The 17,209-nt window shown below is 34.0% G+C and overlaps 2 protein-coding genes across 2 annotated transcripts; one reads left to right on the top strand and one right to left on the bottom strand.

The window, feature by feature from the left end:
- Window positions 1–2,876: 2,876 nt before the first annotated feature.
- On the top strand, window positions 2,877–3,995 carry LOC18036533 (F-box/kelch-repeat protein At3g23880). The gene has a single exon (XM_006425426.1). The coding sequence runs from the start codon at window positions 2,877–2,879 to the stop codon at window positions 3,993–3,995; it is 1,119 nt and encodes a 372-aa protein (XP_006425489.1).
- A 5,826-nt stretch (window positions 3,996–9,821) lies between these two features.
- On the bottom strand, window positions 9,822–10,923 carry LOC112096746. The gene is made up of 2 exons (XM_024180396.1): window positions 10,180–10,923; window positions 9,822–9,914 (listed from the first exon to the last, which is right to left on the bottom strand). Exons 1-2 carry the CDS (start codon window positions 10,921–10,923, stop codon window positions 9,822–9,824), a joined length of 837 nt encoding a protein of 278 aa, XP_024036164.1.
- Between the last annotated feature and the right edge of the window lie 6,286 nt (window positions 10,924–17,209).

Genomic DNA, 17,209 nt, shown 5'->3' with positions numbered 1-17,209 from the left:
AAGTTGGGTTACTGGTGCTGGAAAATTCCGATTTTCAGCAGCGGTTCTCAATTCTGGAAATTTTTCTGTAAGGTTACACATCCTTAAAGATCTATGTATCCTATGCTTTCATGTTTAATTTCGTAGTTTTATTGTTTATGGTTAAATTATTAAAAATCGTAACATGTGGCTGCTGCAAATCTGGAAACTGTTTTCCAGAATTGCAGAAGCTGAAACGTGTAACAGTTGGGCTAATTTATGAATATTACATGCCATGTTAGGATTGTATAATGAAATTTCAATCTTTCCTCTGTCTTTAAAAACTGGAATCGCGATTTTTGGGCATGTAAAATAAAAGATACGAATTTTTGAAATTCTGTTTTCAAATCTGGAATTTTCTGGACAGGTTAGATGTTCTCGGAAATAAAACACTTTTAAAATCGTTTCAGGCGTCCACAAATGATGAATTTCAATTACATGCTTTCTGGATGTGTCTACTGTAATTAGAAAAAACAAAGAGATTATTTCAAGTACTAACGAATATTTGATGAATTTCCTAAGTGATAAAGGTCTGACTTGGTCAATGCTGGACAGTTTTGTTACTTCGGTGAAAGGTCAATATTCTGACTTGATTTTCACCTGTGCTGATTTTTGTGAAATTTTGTATGCAATGCTTTTCATGTTCACAGTATCTCTGTATATTTTCATGGTTTTCCGACATGTGTATAGGTTATTAAAAATCAGCATGTGCAGGATACTCATGTTAAGTCTAGAATATGTATAAGTTTTGAGCTAGTATAAGTGCCTATGATTTAAGGATGATTGGGATTATGTTTAAAGTTAGAGATGATATTGATAAGGATATTTTTATGATGATTATAGGACGTGGGTGAGTTCATTAGTTTGTTCTTAAGGTATTGAGTTGATTGCTGTGGATCGAGGTAAGTAGATTCATGCATGATACGCTTTATAATAAATGCAATTTATGTTATAAGAATTATGTTTAAATGGAATTTTTACAAAACTGATTTCTAAAATATTTAAATGAATTTTGCAAAATAAAAATGCTTTTAAATGAATTTATATAAATGTATTTTAAAATGAATTTTTCTTAAGAAATTAGTTTTTTTCAAAACAAATGTTTTCTTAAAGAATTTTCTAAAAGAATTAAATGTTCAAAGAAAAGTTCTTAAATATTTTAGAAGACTTTAAATGCTATTTATGAAAAGATGTAAGGTGGATTCAAAAGTGTTTTGGCTCATAGTTCGTAGTAATGTATATGATGTTAATGTTTTGATGTTATAAAATCCTATGGCCAGCTTGTTGGTATGATGATGATCTTGTGCACAAGGATGTTATGAACAAAGTGGGGTACAATACCCTGAATGAGGAATAATGCGGAGTATAACACCTTAAATGATGAATGATGAATGATGATGACTACGAGGCATGAGCTACCAATGTTTATGTTTTAATGTTTTTATGAATGTTTTAATGCTTTTAATGCTTTTACATGAATCCACCCCTTATGCTAAATGAAGATGTTGTTATAAAATTTTTAAGGTAAAATGACAAAGGTTTTCAAATATTGTGCATGGATTTGCTTACCGAGTTGACGGCTCACCCCTCGTCTCCAATATTTTGCAGATTGATTAGAGATGTGGCTTGGATTCTTAGATGAAAAATTTTTCTTAGTGGATCTTTGGAGTTGCTTTAAAGATTAAATTTGGCTAGACTTTTTATTTTAGAATAGAGACTTTTCTTTGAAAACTTTATTTCAGATGATTTATGTAAGGATGCAAGTGGAATATGAATAATGGCTGTCTATTTTGAGGTTTATTAATAAGAATAAATTATGTGAGGTTTCATTACAATTTTACTGTTGTGTTTTCATGGGTAATTGTTGGGGTGTTACAATGGGTATTATGAAAATAAGTGGTAGACAGTATTTCAATTGGAGAAACTGGCTATCTCCCATGCATTTTGAGTACAGAAAATTTCTACAACTATACATTTTTATCTATTTCAAGTAAGAATTATTAAACGGCCAACAGCAAGAATAAAATAAAATATAAGCATTAGTTGAGTTGCTAATTTTAGATTCATGCTATATGATTTTATGCATAGTGATGCATAATGGTACAAACTCTTTGAAAGGTTCAAATTCTTGATACTAGAAATAGCCTTTTGTCAAGCGCGTCCGTGAAGTAGACAAACAGTCAATTTGCTTTCGAAATTATTGCCCATCCACAATTATCTATTTTAATCTCTTTCAATTTTCCTTTGTGTCGTCTTATGGATCTCATGATAAAAATTTGCAATGTAACTTTTCCAAATTTATTTAAGCTTGTGAGATAAGTTAGTACACGGATCGATTGATCATTAAACAGCTCTTGATTTTATTGAGGATCACTGCCAAAACATTTCACATCATTGCAGCTACCAATTAAATCAGTTGCAAGATACGGGTATGGAATCGTGTTTACTTTCCTCTCTTTTTTTTACTATGAATTTTAAGTTGTTCAGTCTGCAGCATCAGCATAACGAATTTTAAAACTTAACGTGGCTCTATTTCTCTACAGAAACAACACCGTCCATATAATGGATATATTTCTTTAGAAATAAAGAGCAATTTTTTTTCCTAATAGAAGCAGCTAGCGATAGATTTGATGAAGTAAAATTTCTTTTCTATTTTTTTTCTATTTTTAGTGATCATTATTGTCAAAGAGGGAAAATTGATATATTGAATGATTTGTGGTTGGTCCGCCCCTCTATTTAAAAAAAAATGATTTGTTAATTTAAACATCATAATATTTGTTGTTCATTTCACAATATTTCGTTAATTGCAGTGGCAGGTAAACGTATTAATTTGATAAACTTAAATTGGAAAAGATATAATGGTGACAATTACTGGAGACTTTTATGAAGATGCGGTGCATGCAATTCTGTTAAAGCTACCTGTGAAATGTTTAATAAGATTTAAATGCGTCTGCAAATCTTGGCATGCTCTGCTCGAAGATTCTACATTCATCTCCAAACAGCTTAAAAATGATGAAAATAGTCGTCTAATTGTTATCTATTCGATAGTGGATGAAACAGATCCATTCGACTATCCATTAGAGTTGTTTCTTCTATACCTTGACGAAACATTGGCAGATTTATCATCACTAATTCTTGATCCACTAATGCCCGTATATGGTGCAGCTGGGGGTCCTTATGATGGCATATTTTGTATAGTTGGGGTGGATAATCGCTTAACTTTATGGAACCCTGCAACTAAAGAGTCTAGACCTGTCCCAAAATGTAGAATTGTCTTTCCACGATATTCGAAGATTTTTCGTACTAGTATTGGATTCGGAAGGGATCCCAAGAATAACGAATACAAGTTGGTTTTGATATTTACTTTATGGGATGAAAAACGCAACGATTTGTACGATTTTTCACAAACTGCAGTGTACACCCTAAGTACTAATTCTTGGAGATATTTTGAAAGTTTCAAATCAAGTCATTATCATATGCCTTGGGATTTTAATTGCATAAATTTGGATGGAGACTGTTATTGGTTATTAGAGTTACGTAGTAATGGCCTAAGAGTGGTCCTATCATTTGACTTAGGTGATGAGGTATACCAAGAGATACAAGGGCCGTGTCTTCCTGAATCAGTAAATGTGGTTATGGGGTTATATGAGGAGTGTATCTCTTTACTAGTTGATACTGTAGAGAGTTGTTTTGAAATATGGATGATGAAAGACAAGAATTGGACAAAACAATTAACTGTCGGACCTTTTGTAGGAAAGTTTCAGCCGCTTGGATTTTGGAAGAACGGTGGTTTTCTTGTGGTTCACTCTGATCAGATGAAATTGTATGACTCCAGTACTGCAGAAATGAGGGATTTTGGTCTCACCAGTCATTATTTTCAGGTTTATAGCTATACGGAGACTTTAATTCCAATAAAAGGAGATGATTGTTTGTCGGGATTTTTTGAAATTCCATGGCATACGTTGGGTGTATATTAATCAGCAAGTTTTTCTATTGTGGATGAATTAATAACTTTTACTAGTTGTTTTTGATTAAGTACGTAGTACGTAACGAGTTGTTGGAAAAGAGATTGTCGCAAGATGTGTTCTGAGCATGGAAAAATGTTTAAGAGGGTATAAGATTGTAAAATTAGTGTGAGTTTGCATTGCTTTTCATTGTCAAAATACATTAATTTGACAATTTATTTCTAAATTATCTTTCAATTGTCAAATTATTTTATAGAAAACATAGCTACTTTAGATTTTATACATTATCATCAAAAATAACTCAGGAAATAAGTCACGCAAAAGTAGGAGAATATTGAAAGAGTGAATGATTACAGTATTAATTAGTAACGTTAGTGATGTAAAATTGTGATGTTTTCTGACTTCATCCACGTAAGAGATGGGATTCAAACGAGTAAATGAGATTCAACGCACTTGTTGTAGGAAATATGAGCCAATATTGCTTCTCTGAACTCTAAAATCATCCAAAATAGCAACATCAATTAACAACTTTTGTCTAATAATAGACAAAGATGAATATAAAACATGAAGAACAAAACTCCATAAATATTTCCTACTAGGATTGATCCCATCACTATTCATTGGCATTGTTCATCAGCAGCAACCATAAGTTCGTCAAGAGGTGCACGAAGCACTATCCTTAAGACTAATTTACATACCTCAAAGGAAGGTTTTTCAAGCAAAAAGGACAATTAAAGCAGTTTGATCTCTAGGATACAATGACACTATCATGAGATTTGCACTCCTAAGCACAATAGTTTAAAACAACAAAAGTAAATTAATGAGAAATACAAGGCAACATTAGAGAGTGATAATTAAAAACAACTTAATTGTTCTTTTTTCTTCTAATTTTTGTAGTAACTCTCCTTAAAGGCTTTGTATATCTTTCTTAAATAAAGAAACCTTCCATAATCCTTTTCTTAATTCAATTTGAATTAGTTACCCACTTTCCTAATTTAATTTCAATTACTCATCCATGTGTCTCATAATCAACTTGAATAATTCAAATCACATCTAGATTTGACCTTTTTAACTCAAATTTATAATTAAATCAAACACATGATCGATTTAATTTATAATCGAAAGCAAAAATAATTGCTCTCACTTACCTTGAATGAGGGACATTAGTATTTTTGAAATATCCATATAATCCAACAACCCCCGACATATTTTAAAATACTTCATTTCCTTCATCATAGAATTTAATGCATATGAACTGGTGCCTTGCGGCTATGAACTAGCCATTGAACAACTAACCATGTCTCACAGAAACTTGGGGAAACTTATAGCTTCTATGAACCATTATTCCTTTGGTATAATGTAGAGTACTAGATGCTCACACTAAACCTTTTGGCTATTCAGGTGTTTGACATTAATGCCTCTATTCTTCATGGAATTCATGAATGCTCCAGATATGCCTATTTTGCTCTCATAGAAACTGATACACTCATATAGGTGAATCTCAGTCTGTACCATGTAGTTTTAACACATCACCATACACAAAATGTAGGCAAAAATTTTCATTATGAGTTCACTTGCTCTAAATCAATGCAACACTCTACTATATCGAGATAGGAAGGACTAAAATAAATAAATCGATAGTGCCACAGACAAGAAGTGATTACCTTTATGAACTTACTTTATGAAATCTTCAATCATGTAAGTAGGCTCACCATCAGTCTTGTCTTTTGTTCTAGACAGAAGTCCCTTTTTCCCATGGCATATTTACCATTAACCTTCTATTTAGTGGTTTTCTCGGCCAAATCTGACTCTAACTTCTTAAAATCTAGGCTTATAACACTAGATTCCAGCAACTGCCTAATAATGTTATATCGTAGATGAATATATCTGTTTTTCCCATTATATATCTTATCCCTTTACCTCGGTTATAACATCCTGACAATCACAATATAACCACATAGAACATGAGGGTAAAGAATAATGGGAAGATCCACTAAGAGGTTTTTCAACCACTCAGCTTTAGTATATGCCTTCTCTAAAGTAACTAGCTTAGATTCCATAATTGAACGAGTTAAACACATTTATTTGAAAGATTTCCAAGATACAGCCCATCCATCAAGGGTAAATATATAACCACTAGTAGATTTGATTTCATTTGATGTTAAAATCCAATTCGCATTGATATACCCTTCTAGCACAGATGGAAAGCTATTTTAGTTAAGTCCATAATCAATAGGGCCTCTCTAGTTTGCAAGTCTAATGATGGCTACTAGGATTTTGAGTTTAGCTACTTAATATGCATACAGTATATGCAATGTCAGGCATTACAATATTCATCAAGTACATTAGGCTATCAATGATTTAGGCATATCTTAGTTGATCAACATTATGTTTTAAATTTTTCCTAAAGCAGGTATTTACATGATACGGTGTAAAGATCAAATTCCTATCATAATATCCAATCATTCTCAACATTTTCTCAACATATTTAGTGTTTCCGTGATAGCATGAGAACATAACTAGTCTTAGAGATTTTGGTGCCTAAAATAACATCTACTTCTCTTATATTCTTCATCTGTCTAATCTTTATTTCTTAATGGATATATTTATATATATCTTGAGAAATCATCAATAAAGGTAATATAATAGATTTTACCCCTTCTTTAGTCATGACTTGTTTTTAAAAATCACCAAGGTCATTGTGAATTAAACTGAAAAAAAAAATAGTTTCTTTGCTCATAACTAGTTTACATGTCTTCCTTTTGGATTTTGATTCCATACATACATCACATTTGTCATTTGACAAGCTCAAATTAAATTGCAAACCAAGTTCTTTTATTTTCTTAATATAAGAAAAATTCACATGACCAAGTCCCCCATGTTTGGAGGATTAACAATTAAAACACACAAAAAAACACACTATTTTATTTCTTCAACAACACTCCTCACCAATTACAACTCTTATTTTTCACTCTCTACACCTTAGAGATTTTGCTGCTTCACTTGATGTTTAAACCAAAGGGGAGAGGGGGTATTTATACATGAAACAAACTAATCATAACCATTCATTTATTCAACTAATAAACAAATCATCACTATCCATTAAAACCTACCACTCACCAACTTCACCAACCACACCTAACACACCTAACACAAATAATTCAAACCTCACCAACCATACCTACTCATGGAACCTTCCATGAGTTGGGCTTGATTTATTCATCTTGGATCAAGTTTATGATCCAACACCTCCCCTTAAACTTGATCCTGTGACACCAAGCAAACTTCTAAATCTTACAAAGTCTTCTTGCTTGAGTGGCTTAGTGAAGATATCAGCTGCTTGATCTTGTGATTTTACATACTTGATTTGCACTTCTTTTCTTGCAATACACTCTCTTATGAAATGATAGCGAGTGTCTATGTGTTTACTTCGATCATGAAAGACTGGATTCTTGGATAGGGCAATTGCTGATTTGTTATCAACACAAATCTCGGTTGGCTCTTCTTGTACCAAACTCAACTCCTTCAGCAAATTTCTGAGCCAAATTGCATGACAAACACTTGATGTGGCAGCTACATATTCAGCTTCACAGGTGGATAGCGTGACAATTGGTTGCTTCTTTGACATCCATGTGAAAGCAGTATCTCCCATGAAGAACACAAATCCCGTGGTGCTCTTTCGATCATCTACATCTCCACCCCAATCGCTATCGCTATATCCAACAAGCTTGTAGTCATTAGAAAATGAGTATAGCAAGCCGAAATTAGCTGTACCTTTGATGTAGCGAAGGATTCTTTTTGCAGCTTTAAAATGGGTGGTCTTTGGATTCTCCATGTATCGGCTCACAAGTCCAACAGCATAAAGGATATCTGGTCTTGTGCATGTCAAATAACGTAGGCTTCCAACCAAACTTTTAAAGAATGTTGGATCTATATCTTCGCCTTCATCATGTTTGGATAACTTGACTCCGCATTCCACTGGCGTGCTTATAGGCTTACAATCATTCATCTTGAACTTCTTGAGAATCTCTTTTGCATAGCTTTCTTGGGAGATAAATATGCCTTTTTCCTTTTGCTTGAATTCAATGCCGAGGTAATATGCCATCAGTCCGATGTCAGTTATCTCGAACTCTTTGATCATTACTCTCTTGAACTCTTCAAACAAGCTTGGATTACTTCCAGTGAAGATGAGATCATCCACATACAGGCACACAATCAAAATATCTCCATCATTTTCTTTGACGTAGAGAGCATGCTCATATGGGCATTTGGTGAAGCCTTTCTCTTGAAAATACTTGTCAATTCTGCTATTCCATGCCCTTGGTGCTTGCTTTAACCCGTAAAGAGCTTTCTTCAATCTCAAAACTTTGTCTTCATGTCCTTTCACCACATAGCCTAATGGTTGTTCGATGTAAACTTCTTCTTCAAGGAATCCATTCAAGAAAGCAGACTTCACATCCATTTGAAAAATCTTCCACTTGTTCTGAGCAGCCAAAGAAATAATAAGTCTAATAGTTTCAAGTCGAGCTACAGGAGCAAATACCTCGTCATAGTCTATGCCAGCCTTTTGACTATAGCCTTTTGCAACTAGCCTCGCCTTGTGCCTTTCAATTTCTCCCTTCGCATTTCTTTTTGTTTTATACACCCATTTGACACCAATCGCCTTGTGACCTTTTGGAAGAGTAGTAATCTCCCAAGTATCATTCTTCACAATGGCTTTGATTTCTTCATCCATTGCAATTCTCCACTTCTCATCTAGTGCAGCTTCTTGGAAGTTGACTGGCTCACAATCAGCAAAGAGGCAAAAGAGAGTAAGATTATCATGTCTCTCAGTTACCTCATAGAGATCTTGAAGACTCCTTGTACGTTCTTCTGTTCTTTCATTTAAGAAAGACGGCGGTGAATTCCCGCATGTGGTTGGTGCTGGTGAGATAGGTGGAGTGGCAGGCTCTTGTTGTTCGTCTACTTGTTTTATCTGTGTATGATCATCTTCTTCAATGGGAAAGAAGTTGAAGTCATCCACACCAGAGCCAAAATCTCATTCTCCTTCTTCATCAAAAATTACATCTCGACTGATCACGATCTTTCCGTTGTTTGGATTGTAAAGCTTGTATCCTTTGGAGTTGTTGTCGTAGCCGATGAAGATGAACTGCTCACTTTTGTCATCCAGCTTGGCTCTACTTTCGTCTGGTACATGTACATGGGCAATGCTTCCGAAAACTCTTAGATGGGTGATGCCAGGTTTTGTTCCACTCCAAGCTTCTTGTGGCATCTTGCCCCACACGCTTCTTGTTGGAGATCGATTGGATAAGTAGATTGCACATGCAACTGCTTCAGCCCAAAATTCTTTAGGTAGCCTCTTACTCTTAAGCATGTTTCTTGCTATGTCGAGGATGGTTCTGTTCTTCCTTTCTGCAACACTATTTTGTTGGGGGGATCTTGGAACTGTCAAAGGGCGTCGAATTCCATTTGCTTCACAAAACTCTAAAAATTCTTTGGAAGTGAACTCTCCACCTCGATCAGATCTCATGGCTTTAATCTGGTATCCATTTTCTTTTTCAACTGCAGCTTTAAACTTCTTGAAAGCTTCAAAGATTTCTGATTTTTGCTTCAAAAAATACACCCAAGTTTTTCTTGAAAAATCATCTATAAAAATAAGGAAGTAGTTACTTTTACCAAGGGAGTTTGGCTTGAATGGACCGCACACATCAATATGAATGAGCTCGAGTGGCTTCTGAGCTCTTGAGTTTGACTCCTTTGGAAAGCTCTTTCTGAACTGCTTGCCAAGTAAACATCCTTCACAAAGTTGATCAGGGTGATTGATGTATGGTAAGCCTTTCACCATGTTCTTCTTAGATAGTAGCTCCAGTCCTCCAAAGTTGAGATGCCCATATCGAAGATGCCAAGTCCAGGATTGATCTTTGTGACAGGCTTTGAGACATTTTGCAACGTCATTTTGAATATTTAAAGGAAACATTCTATTCTTTGACATTCTCACTTTTGTAATTAGATTTCCTTTGTCATCTCTTAAAAAAAGACTATAATCTTTTAAGTGAATATCATAGCCCTTTTCTAAAAGTTGAACTAAACTAAGAATGTTGCTTTTCATATTGGGCACATAGTAAACATTCGAAATTATTTGGTGGCTACCATCTTTTGCACGAAAAAGAATGTTACCTCTACCCTTCACTGGTACTTTTGAATCATCTCCAAAAGTGACACTACCATTCACAAATTCACTTAGTTGCACGAACATGCTTTTGTTTCCACTCATATGATTGCTAGCACCTGTGTCAAGATACCATGTATTTTCTTGACCTCCACTTGTGTCATTGCGTGCTAGTAAAAGTGTGCCATCTTCACCATTTTTCTCTTCAGCATAGTTCACTCTCTCTTCAATTCTGGTGCTTGGAGCTCTGCATTCTGAAGCATAATGCCCAAACTTTTGACAATTATAGCACTGTACTTGGGATTTGTCATACCTCGATCTTGAATTGCCTCTGCCTCGTCCTCTGGTTGAGCTTTCTCCTTTGGCATAATTGGAGTTGTTGTTGTTGAAATTCCAACCTCGTCCATGACCATGACCTCTACCTCGTCCTCGACCTCTACCTCGGACATAGTGTCTTCTCTCGTTGTCGGAGCTTTCTTCTCTTTTCTTTGGATTGACTTCCATCTTGAGAAGTTGTTCTTCGATTCCTTGCTTCTTTTTTTGTTTTTCTTCATAGGCTTGCAACCTTCCTTGAAGTTCCTCGATCGTCATATCCTCCAGATCTCTTGTTTCTTCAATTGTCACAACAATATGATCAAACTTCGAGTCTACTGATCGAAGTATCTTTTCAATGATCCTTACCTCTTTTAACTCCTCGCCATTTCTTTTTAATTCATTGGAAACGGTCACAACTCGAGTAAAGTAGTCAGAAATTGACTCCGATGCCTTCATGTGTAAGGACTCAAATTCTCCTCGTAATGTTTGGAGACGAACCTTCTTAACTTGCTCCGCTCCTTTGTAAGAGGTCTCTAGTTTCTCTCATGCTTCTTTTGAGGAGGTTGTACCAGCAATCTTTTCAAAAGCATCTTCATCTAATGATTGAAAGATGAGATACTTTGCTTTATTCTCTTTCTTCTTCAAGTCTTTTAAATTCTCCTTCTGCGCTGCAGTTAAAGTGGCTTCATTTTATGGCACAATAAAGCCTTTCTCCACGACATCCCATACGTCATGTGCGCCCAATAGAGCCTTCATTTTAATACTCCAATTGTCAAACTTACTTCCCTTTAATTGTGGAACTTGAAATGACATCATACCACCGTTTGTCATAACTCACAAATTGAGTGAGAATTTGGAGATTCTGAATGCACAGATGGATCCGGCACGTCGAAAAACCTTGGGAAGGACTTGAGTCAACTTTCGGTCAACGGTCAACGGTCAACGGTCAACGTCGGTCAACGGTCAACACCGGCTTGGTAGTCTCGGTTTGGTCCAGATTGGTTCAGCTCGAGTTACTCGGTTCGACTTGATTCGGTTCAGCTCGGCTCGGCTTGGTTCAGTTCGGCTCAGCTTGGTTCAACTCGGTGAGTCGACTCAGCTTCAGGACAGAAAACGTCCGGCGGCAAGTGTGAGCGCGTCCGGTCTCGGATCGGGATGAGTTTTGCGACGTCACGTTCCTCTCGTCGAGATCTTCGATTTGATATACTATATGACTATATATAGCATCAAGCACTAGCTCTGATACCACTTTGTTTGGAGGATTAACAATTAAAACACACAAAAAAACACACTATTTTATTTATTCAACAACACTCCTCACCAATTACAACTCTTATTTTTCACTCTCTACACCTTAGAGATTTTGCTGCTTCACTTGATGTTTAAACCAAAGGGGAGAGGGGGTATTTATACATGAAACAAACTAATCATAACCATTCATTTATTCAACTAATAAACAAATCCTCACCATCCATTAAAACATACCACTCACCAACCACACCTAACACACCTAACACAAATAATTCAAACCTCACCAACCATTCCTACTCATGGAACCTTCCATGAGTTGGGCTTGATTTATTCATCTTGGATCAAGTTTATGATCCAACACCCCATGCTATGAAGTCAACAGGGTAACAACACAAATAAAAAAGAATCACCTTTATTTCATCCTTAACAATAATAAGAATTAAAAGCATAAAGAGTTCACTAGAACAATATCCTTTTCCTAAAAAAAAATCTCAATATCTGGCAAAACTCTCGGAAATGCACTTTTATCCATGTCTTGCTTAGTACAAAGACATCAGTCAAATAATATTATATTTTAGAAACATGGCATACATTACTCAATGAGAGGATTTTTTTCTAAAGCAAGTTTAAGAAGAACTTTTTCCTTACTCAAGGCTGGTTTAGACTCGAAATCATCAAGAAAAATAGATTCTTCTTTTTCTTTCATTAAAGTATAACCATCCATGCTTACCTTGAAGACATCCACAAGAATAGAGTCATCTTGTCTAGCCAAATTGACTCATGGAGGATTTTTTTTTTTTTTTGGTCTCTATTATTGTGAGCTTGTTTTTTATGTTTGCTTACCTAGTAGCTAATATAGTGCCCAAGTTTTCTAAATACAACACAATTTTCTTTAATTGAAAAATGAGATTGAAATAATAATTAGGATTATTGTTCTACTTCTTGTTATAATGAGACAAATTCTCAAATAAGTTTGCTTTTAAATTTAATTCCTTGGCTTTTCTATTTTCATTAATAATATTTTTTCTCCATAATTGTAACAATCATAATTATATCTTCTAAGACTTGAATAATATCTATTTCATATCCACAATAAGATAGTCTTTTGTCTCTAATTTTTAATAAATTAATTCTTCATAAGAAAAAACTCAATTTTTTTTATACATATAGGGTTTTCAATAATAAAATTTTCGTAGCTCAATTCCATCTATAAATATTGAAAACAATTTTCATTTTAAACCTCATAACCCTGCCAAATAGTTTTATGTTGTGACCTGAGTTAATTCAAAATTTAGAAGAACTTATCCTTTTATCAAAAATCCCAAAAATTTCCGAAAATACACTACACATTATGAAACAATATTCCAAATTCAAGTAAAAAAAAATTATAAATTGAAAAATTATTTAATTTCATTGAAACAAGTTTCAAATAATTCTTTTGAAGTTCCAGTATAACATATAAAAATTTTAGATTGAACTATCAACATAAATCTCCATAAAATCTTTAGTAGCTAGTATTTCTCATTTAAACATGTTTAGTGCTTTCAATGCAACAGCCACTAACAACAATATATTCAGCCTCACAGCAAATAAAGAAATTGAGTTTTTCTTTTCCTTACTGTGCTAAGAATAAGATACAAGATTGTTATCAAAATAAACTTAACTTCTAGTGGTGCTCTTTTTATCATTAGCACTGCCTAAAACTAGCTTTATTATATCATGCAAGATTCATATTAGTGTCATTAGTATAAGAAATAGCATTGTTAGTCCTATTTGCAAAAGGAATAATATGTTTAACAGCAGATAAATTAGATTCCTTTAGGTTCACTGGTACCTAGCACAAACACCAACATTAAAACAAATATTAGGTTTACTTGTAGTTAAATAAAGTAAGCCACCAATTATAATTCTAGATAAATTTTTATCAACAACAGAACTATTATCATCTTTTGTTAGCCTTAAGCTACTGCTCATACGTATTGTTTATTATTTTATGGTTATTATTCTTTGCTCATCAGTTACTAAAATAGGAAAACCAGAAATATTATTTATAATAAAATTCTCCAAGTCTAAATTAGAAAAAAAAAACAGCATTCAAATTCAATATCTAGAAAAAAAATCCTAAAATCAACAGAAAAATAGGAAAATATCTTAAAAGTGCAAAATAATCAGGAAAGAATTTGGCTCGATAGTAGGACAAAATAACTTTATGGTCTTTTACTTGACTCAACTCATCCAAAGCTTTAAAACGGTATGTTATATGCCTAAAACGAACACCCGTAATCCGAGTTATGATCCTTAAAAGATACTCAACTCATCCTATACAATTAGCCTACATCAATTACCCTGACTTAGGCTAATACAACTCCTCGTTATTCGAATGATACTCAAACAGATCAGTAATATTGGAAGTGTGAGAGATATTCTAATTGTCTAGCAATTGAAGCACATAAGCATTACCATTAATCTTTCATGCCACGCAAAATGACCCATACTTTTGCTTCTCCAATTTAGAGTGAATATGCCGTACATATGCTATCACCAAATTGCCCTCCTGAAACATTTTCCTACAATATTCGCATCTAGCTTTTACCTAGCATTAATTCCTTCCAAGTGAGCTTGCACTTCAGTATGAATTTTAGAGCTTTTCTGCCAAGTCATCCGCTGCTTTGTTTTCTCCAACAACTATTGGCAAGACAGCCAGATCATAGACATGACATGGGGAATGGATATAGACTATCTCAAAGGGCGCTTTGTTAGTAGATCAATTCACCATGGTGTGCCACTTCGGCCTTGGCCGAAGTGGTGGGCTGCTGCCCTCACAAGCATTGTGAGGGCAGCGGTTCTAGCCCCCACAAAAGCATTGTGGGGGCTAAATGTTCTTTATATCATTCTCCCTTGCGAAATGCAAGTGGAGTATGGACATCCTCTCCTGTGAGGGGTTATTTGTATTGGGCATGTACTTCATAGAATTCATTGTAATAATGTAAGTCCCAATCATGTATATCTGATTGTAAATATCAGTGTAATACCTCTGCTACAATAAGCAGTTGTTGTAAATATCTGTGTAATGCAGTAATCTGATGATTAATCAGTCTAAAAAAAAAAAAACAAATTCACCATGGTGTTATAAGTAAACTTGATTGATGGCAATACTATTTTACAGTTCTATTGTTTGTCACCATAAACACAGCACAACATATTGCCCAAAGTTTGGTCAGCTACCTTCGTTTATCAATTTACTTGAGAATAAAAAGCTCTACTAAATTGCAATAGCATACAAAAATTATTTCACAGTTGATGGAAAAACTTACTAATGAATTTCACGTCCCTGTAAAAAGTAATGGTCTTTGGAACACCATGCAAACGCGACACTTCTCAAAACAATAAACGTACCAAAATAGAAGCATTTTTAGTCTTCTTACAAGTAATAAAATATGCAATCTTAGAAAATTTATCAACAACCACAAGTATAGAATCTCAACTAGCCCTTGTATGAGGCAATCCAAAAATAAAATCCATACAAAGATCCAACTAGATATTCTTTGGAAAAGGTAATGTTGTCTATATTCTAGTCTTCTGTGATTGTCCTTGCCTTCTCCAATCTGTATCAATGAACTTCTTTAGGATCTTCAACGAACTGACTCAGCTTGTTTATAGAAAATACAATGTCTGGCCCTGTCAAAGTGGCATATAGGCGAGTTCCAATAGTGCTTTTATATAGAGTTTTATTTAAAAAGCTCTCTCTTTCTTCTTTAAAATCCTTCCCTCCATTTTCTGACCGATTTGCACCAGGCGTGCATTGGACTTGGATTGTTGTTGCTTTCTTTCATATTAATTCTTCCCAATAGGTTAAGAATGTAGTTAGAGGTTATTTTTTAAATGTCTGAAACCTGAAATTCTTTTAATTTCAATTCTTTTTTGAAATTTTGGTTGATTTGCTTTTTTTGCAACTAATGTCCGATTTTTAAATATTTACATCTGAAAATAAAAATAAAAATTTTGTTACTTTTATTTGAATGAAAAAAAATGTACAAATGAGAAGTAAATATTATATTCCAAAAATATTATTATTTCATAAACTATAAAATCTAATTATTTTTTTATTTTTGAATTGTAAGGACATAAATATGAAATAGCCATGTTTAACATGTTTTTATTTATAAAAACAAATAAAATGTCATTAATATTCAAATATTCAAAAAAGAAAAATCCAGATCCATTCCAATTTTAAACAAAAAAAAAGAACTCTAACTTAGTTTGAATTAAAGGTGGGCATTCGGACCAGGTTAACCTAATCTGAACCGAACCTAAAATGAATTTCAAGTTTAGTTTGGTTTGGGTTAACCCTTAGAATCTGAATGGGGTTTAAATTTAGAACTCGATTGATTGTTATTTTAGTTTGGATTGAAATCAAACTGAATTAATAACTCGATTAGGTTTTCCCTTTAAAAATAATAAAAAATGTAAAAGGCAAAAATAAAAAGTGCAATCCCTAATTCCCTTCCCCTGATCGTAAATCACTCACACCCTAACTGCTAACCCTAAGCTAACAAACACCCATGCCAACATTGTTGCCGCAATCACCTCCATTCGAATCCTGCTAGTGCTGCCTCAATCGTTGGTCAATTAAAACTGCAATTATCATCTCTGCCACCTCGGTTCTTGAGTCGATTTGCTTTTTTGTTCTAGTTGTTGCTATCCTACTATAGTCTGTCACTGCATTCATCTTTATTTACCATCATTACTAGTAGAAGGTAATATTATCATTTGTAGTTTTGGGACTTTGGTTGCTATTATTGATGGTTGTTAACTGTAATTTGGGTGTTACTCTTTTAGATTCCAATAATTTGTGTAGTGGAATTCTAAAAAAAATAAATTGACTACAAAGATGTAATGTTTGCCATCATCAATAATAAGTCTAGCAACCTTTATAAGCTTCTCTTATTTATTTACCTTTGTACTTTCTTTTTCCATCAACAAGCAACAACCTTTAAAATTGATCTAGGCTAATATTTGATTCATATGAAACTAAATTTAGAATTTTTAGGTGGTTGGATTTACTTTATCTAAAAGTGAATTTGCAATTTATGTTGTAACCCAAACAGAAATGAAAACTCAAATTTTCAATCTAATTCGGTCTAAACCGATCCGAATTGGGTTAGAGTTTCAAACTTGGTTGGGCTGAATTCTCCAACACGAATGGGTTATAACCTCATCTCTTTTTTCACTCTTAGTGAATAAGGATGTATCTGAAATGCAATTCCTAAACCTGATGATATTAGTGCCTTTTTAGCTTATCATATCAGGTTCTAGGAGCTTGTTTCAAGCCATATAAAGGTTTTTTAAGTTTGTAATTGTAATAAGGCTTGTCCTTTTTAGTAAAACCTTTTGGGTGCCGAGTGGTTAGATTGCTACAGTTCAAGAGTTCTTCCTTTATTGTAACATATAATTGAGTGAATGCAATTTTCTTCTTTACCAATGTGAGTGG

Source organism: Citrus clementina, unplaced genomic scaffold (assembly GCF_000493195.1).
Source record: "Citrus clementina cultivar Clemenules unplaced genomic scaffold, Citrus_clementina_v1.0 scaffold_7, whole genome shotgun sequence".
NCBI lineage: Eukaryota > Viridiplantae > Streptophyta > Magnoliopsida > Sapindales > Rutaceae > Citrus > Citrus x clementina.
This window is presented reverse-complemented; position numbering and strand designations above follow the sequence as displayed.

Excerpts from the sequence above, each read along its gene's own strand:
- LOC18036533 (XM_006425426.1), top strand. The coding sequence starts at position 2,877 with ATGGTGACAATTACTGGAGACTTTTATGAAGATGCGGTGCATGCAATT.
- LOC112096746 (XM_024180396.1), bottom strand. The coding sequence starts at position 10,923 with ATGAAGGCATCGGAGTCAATTTCTGACTACTTTACTCGAGTTGTGACC. Across the intron at positions 9,915-10,179 it reads CTTTTGGAGATGATTCAAAA|CCTGTCACAAAGATCAATCC; the intron begins GTACCAGTGAAG and ends AATGTCTCAAAG.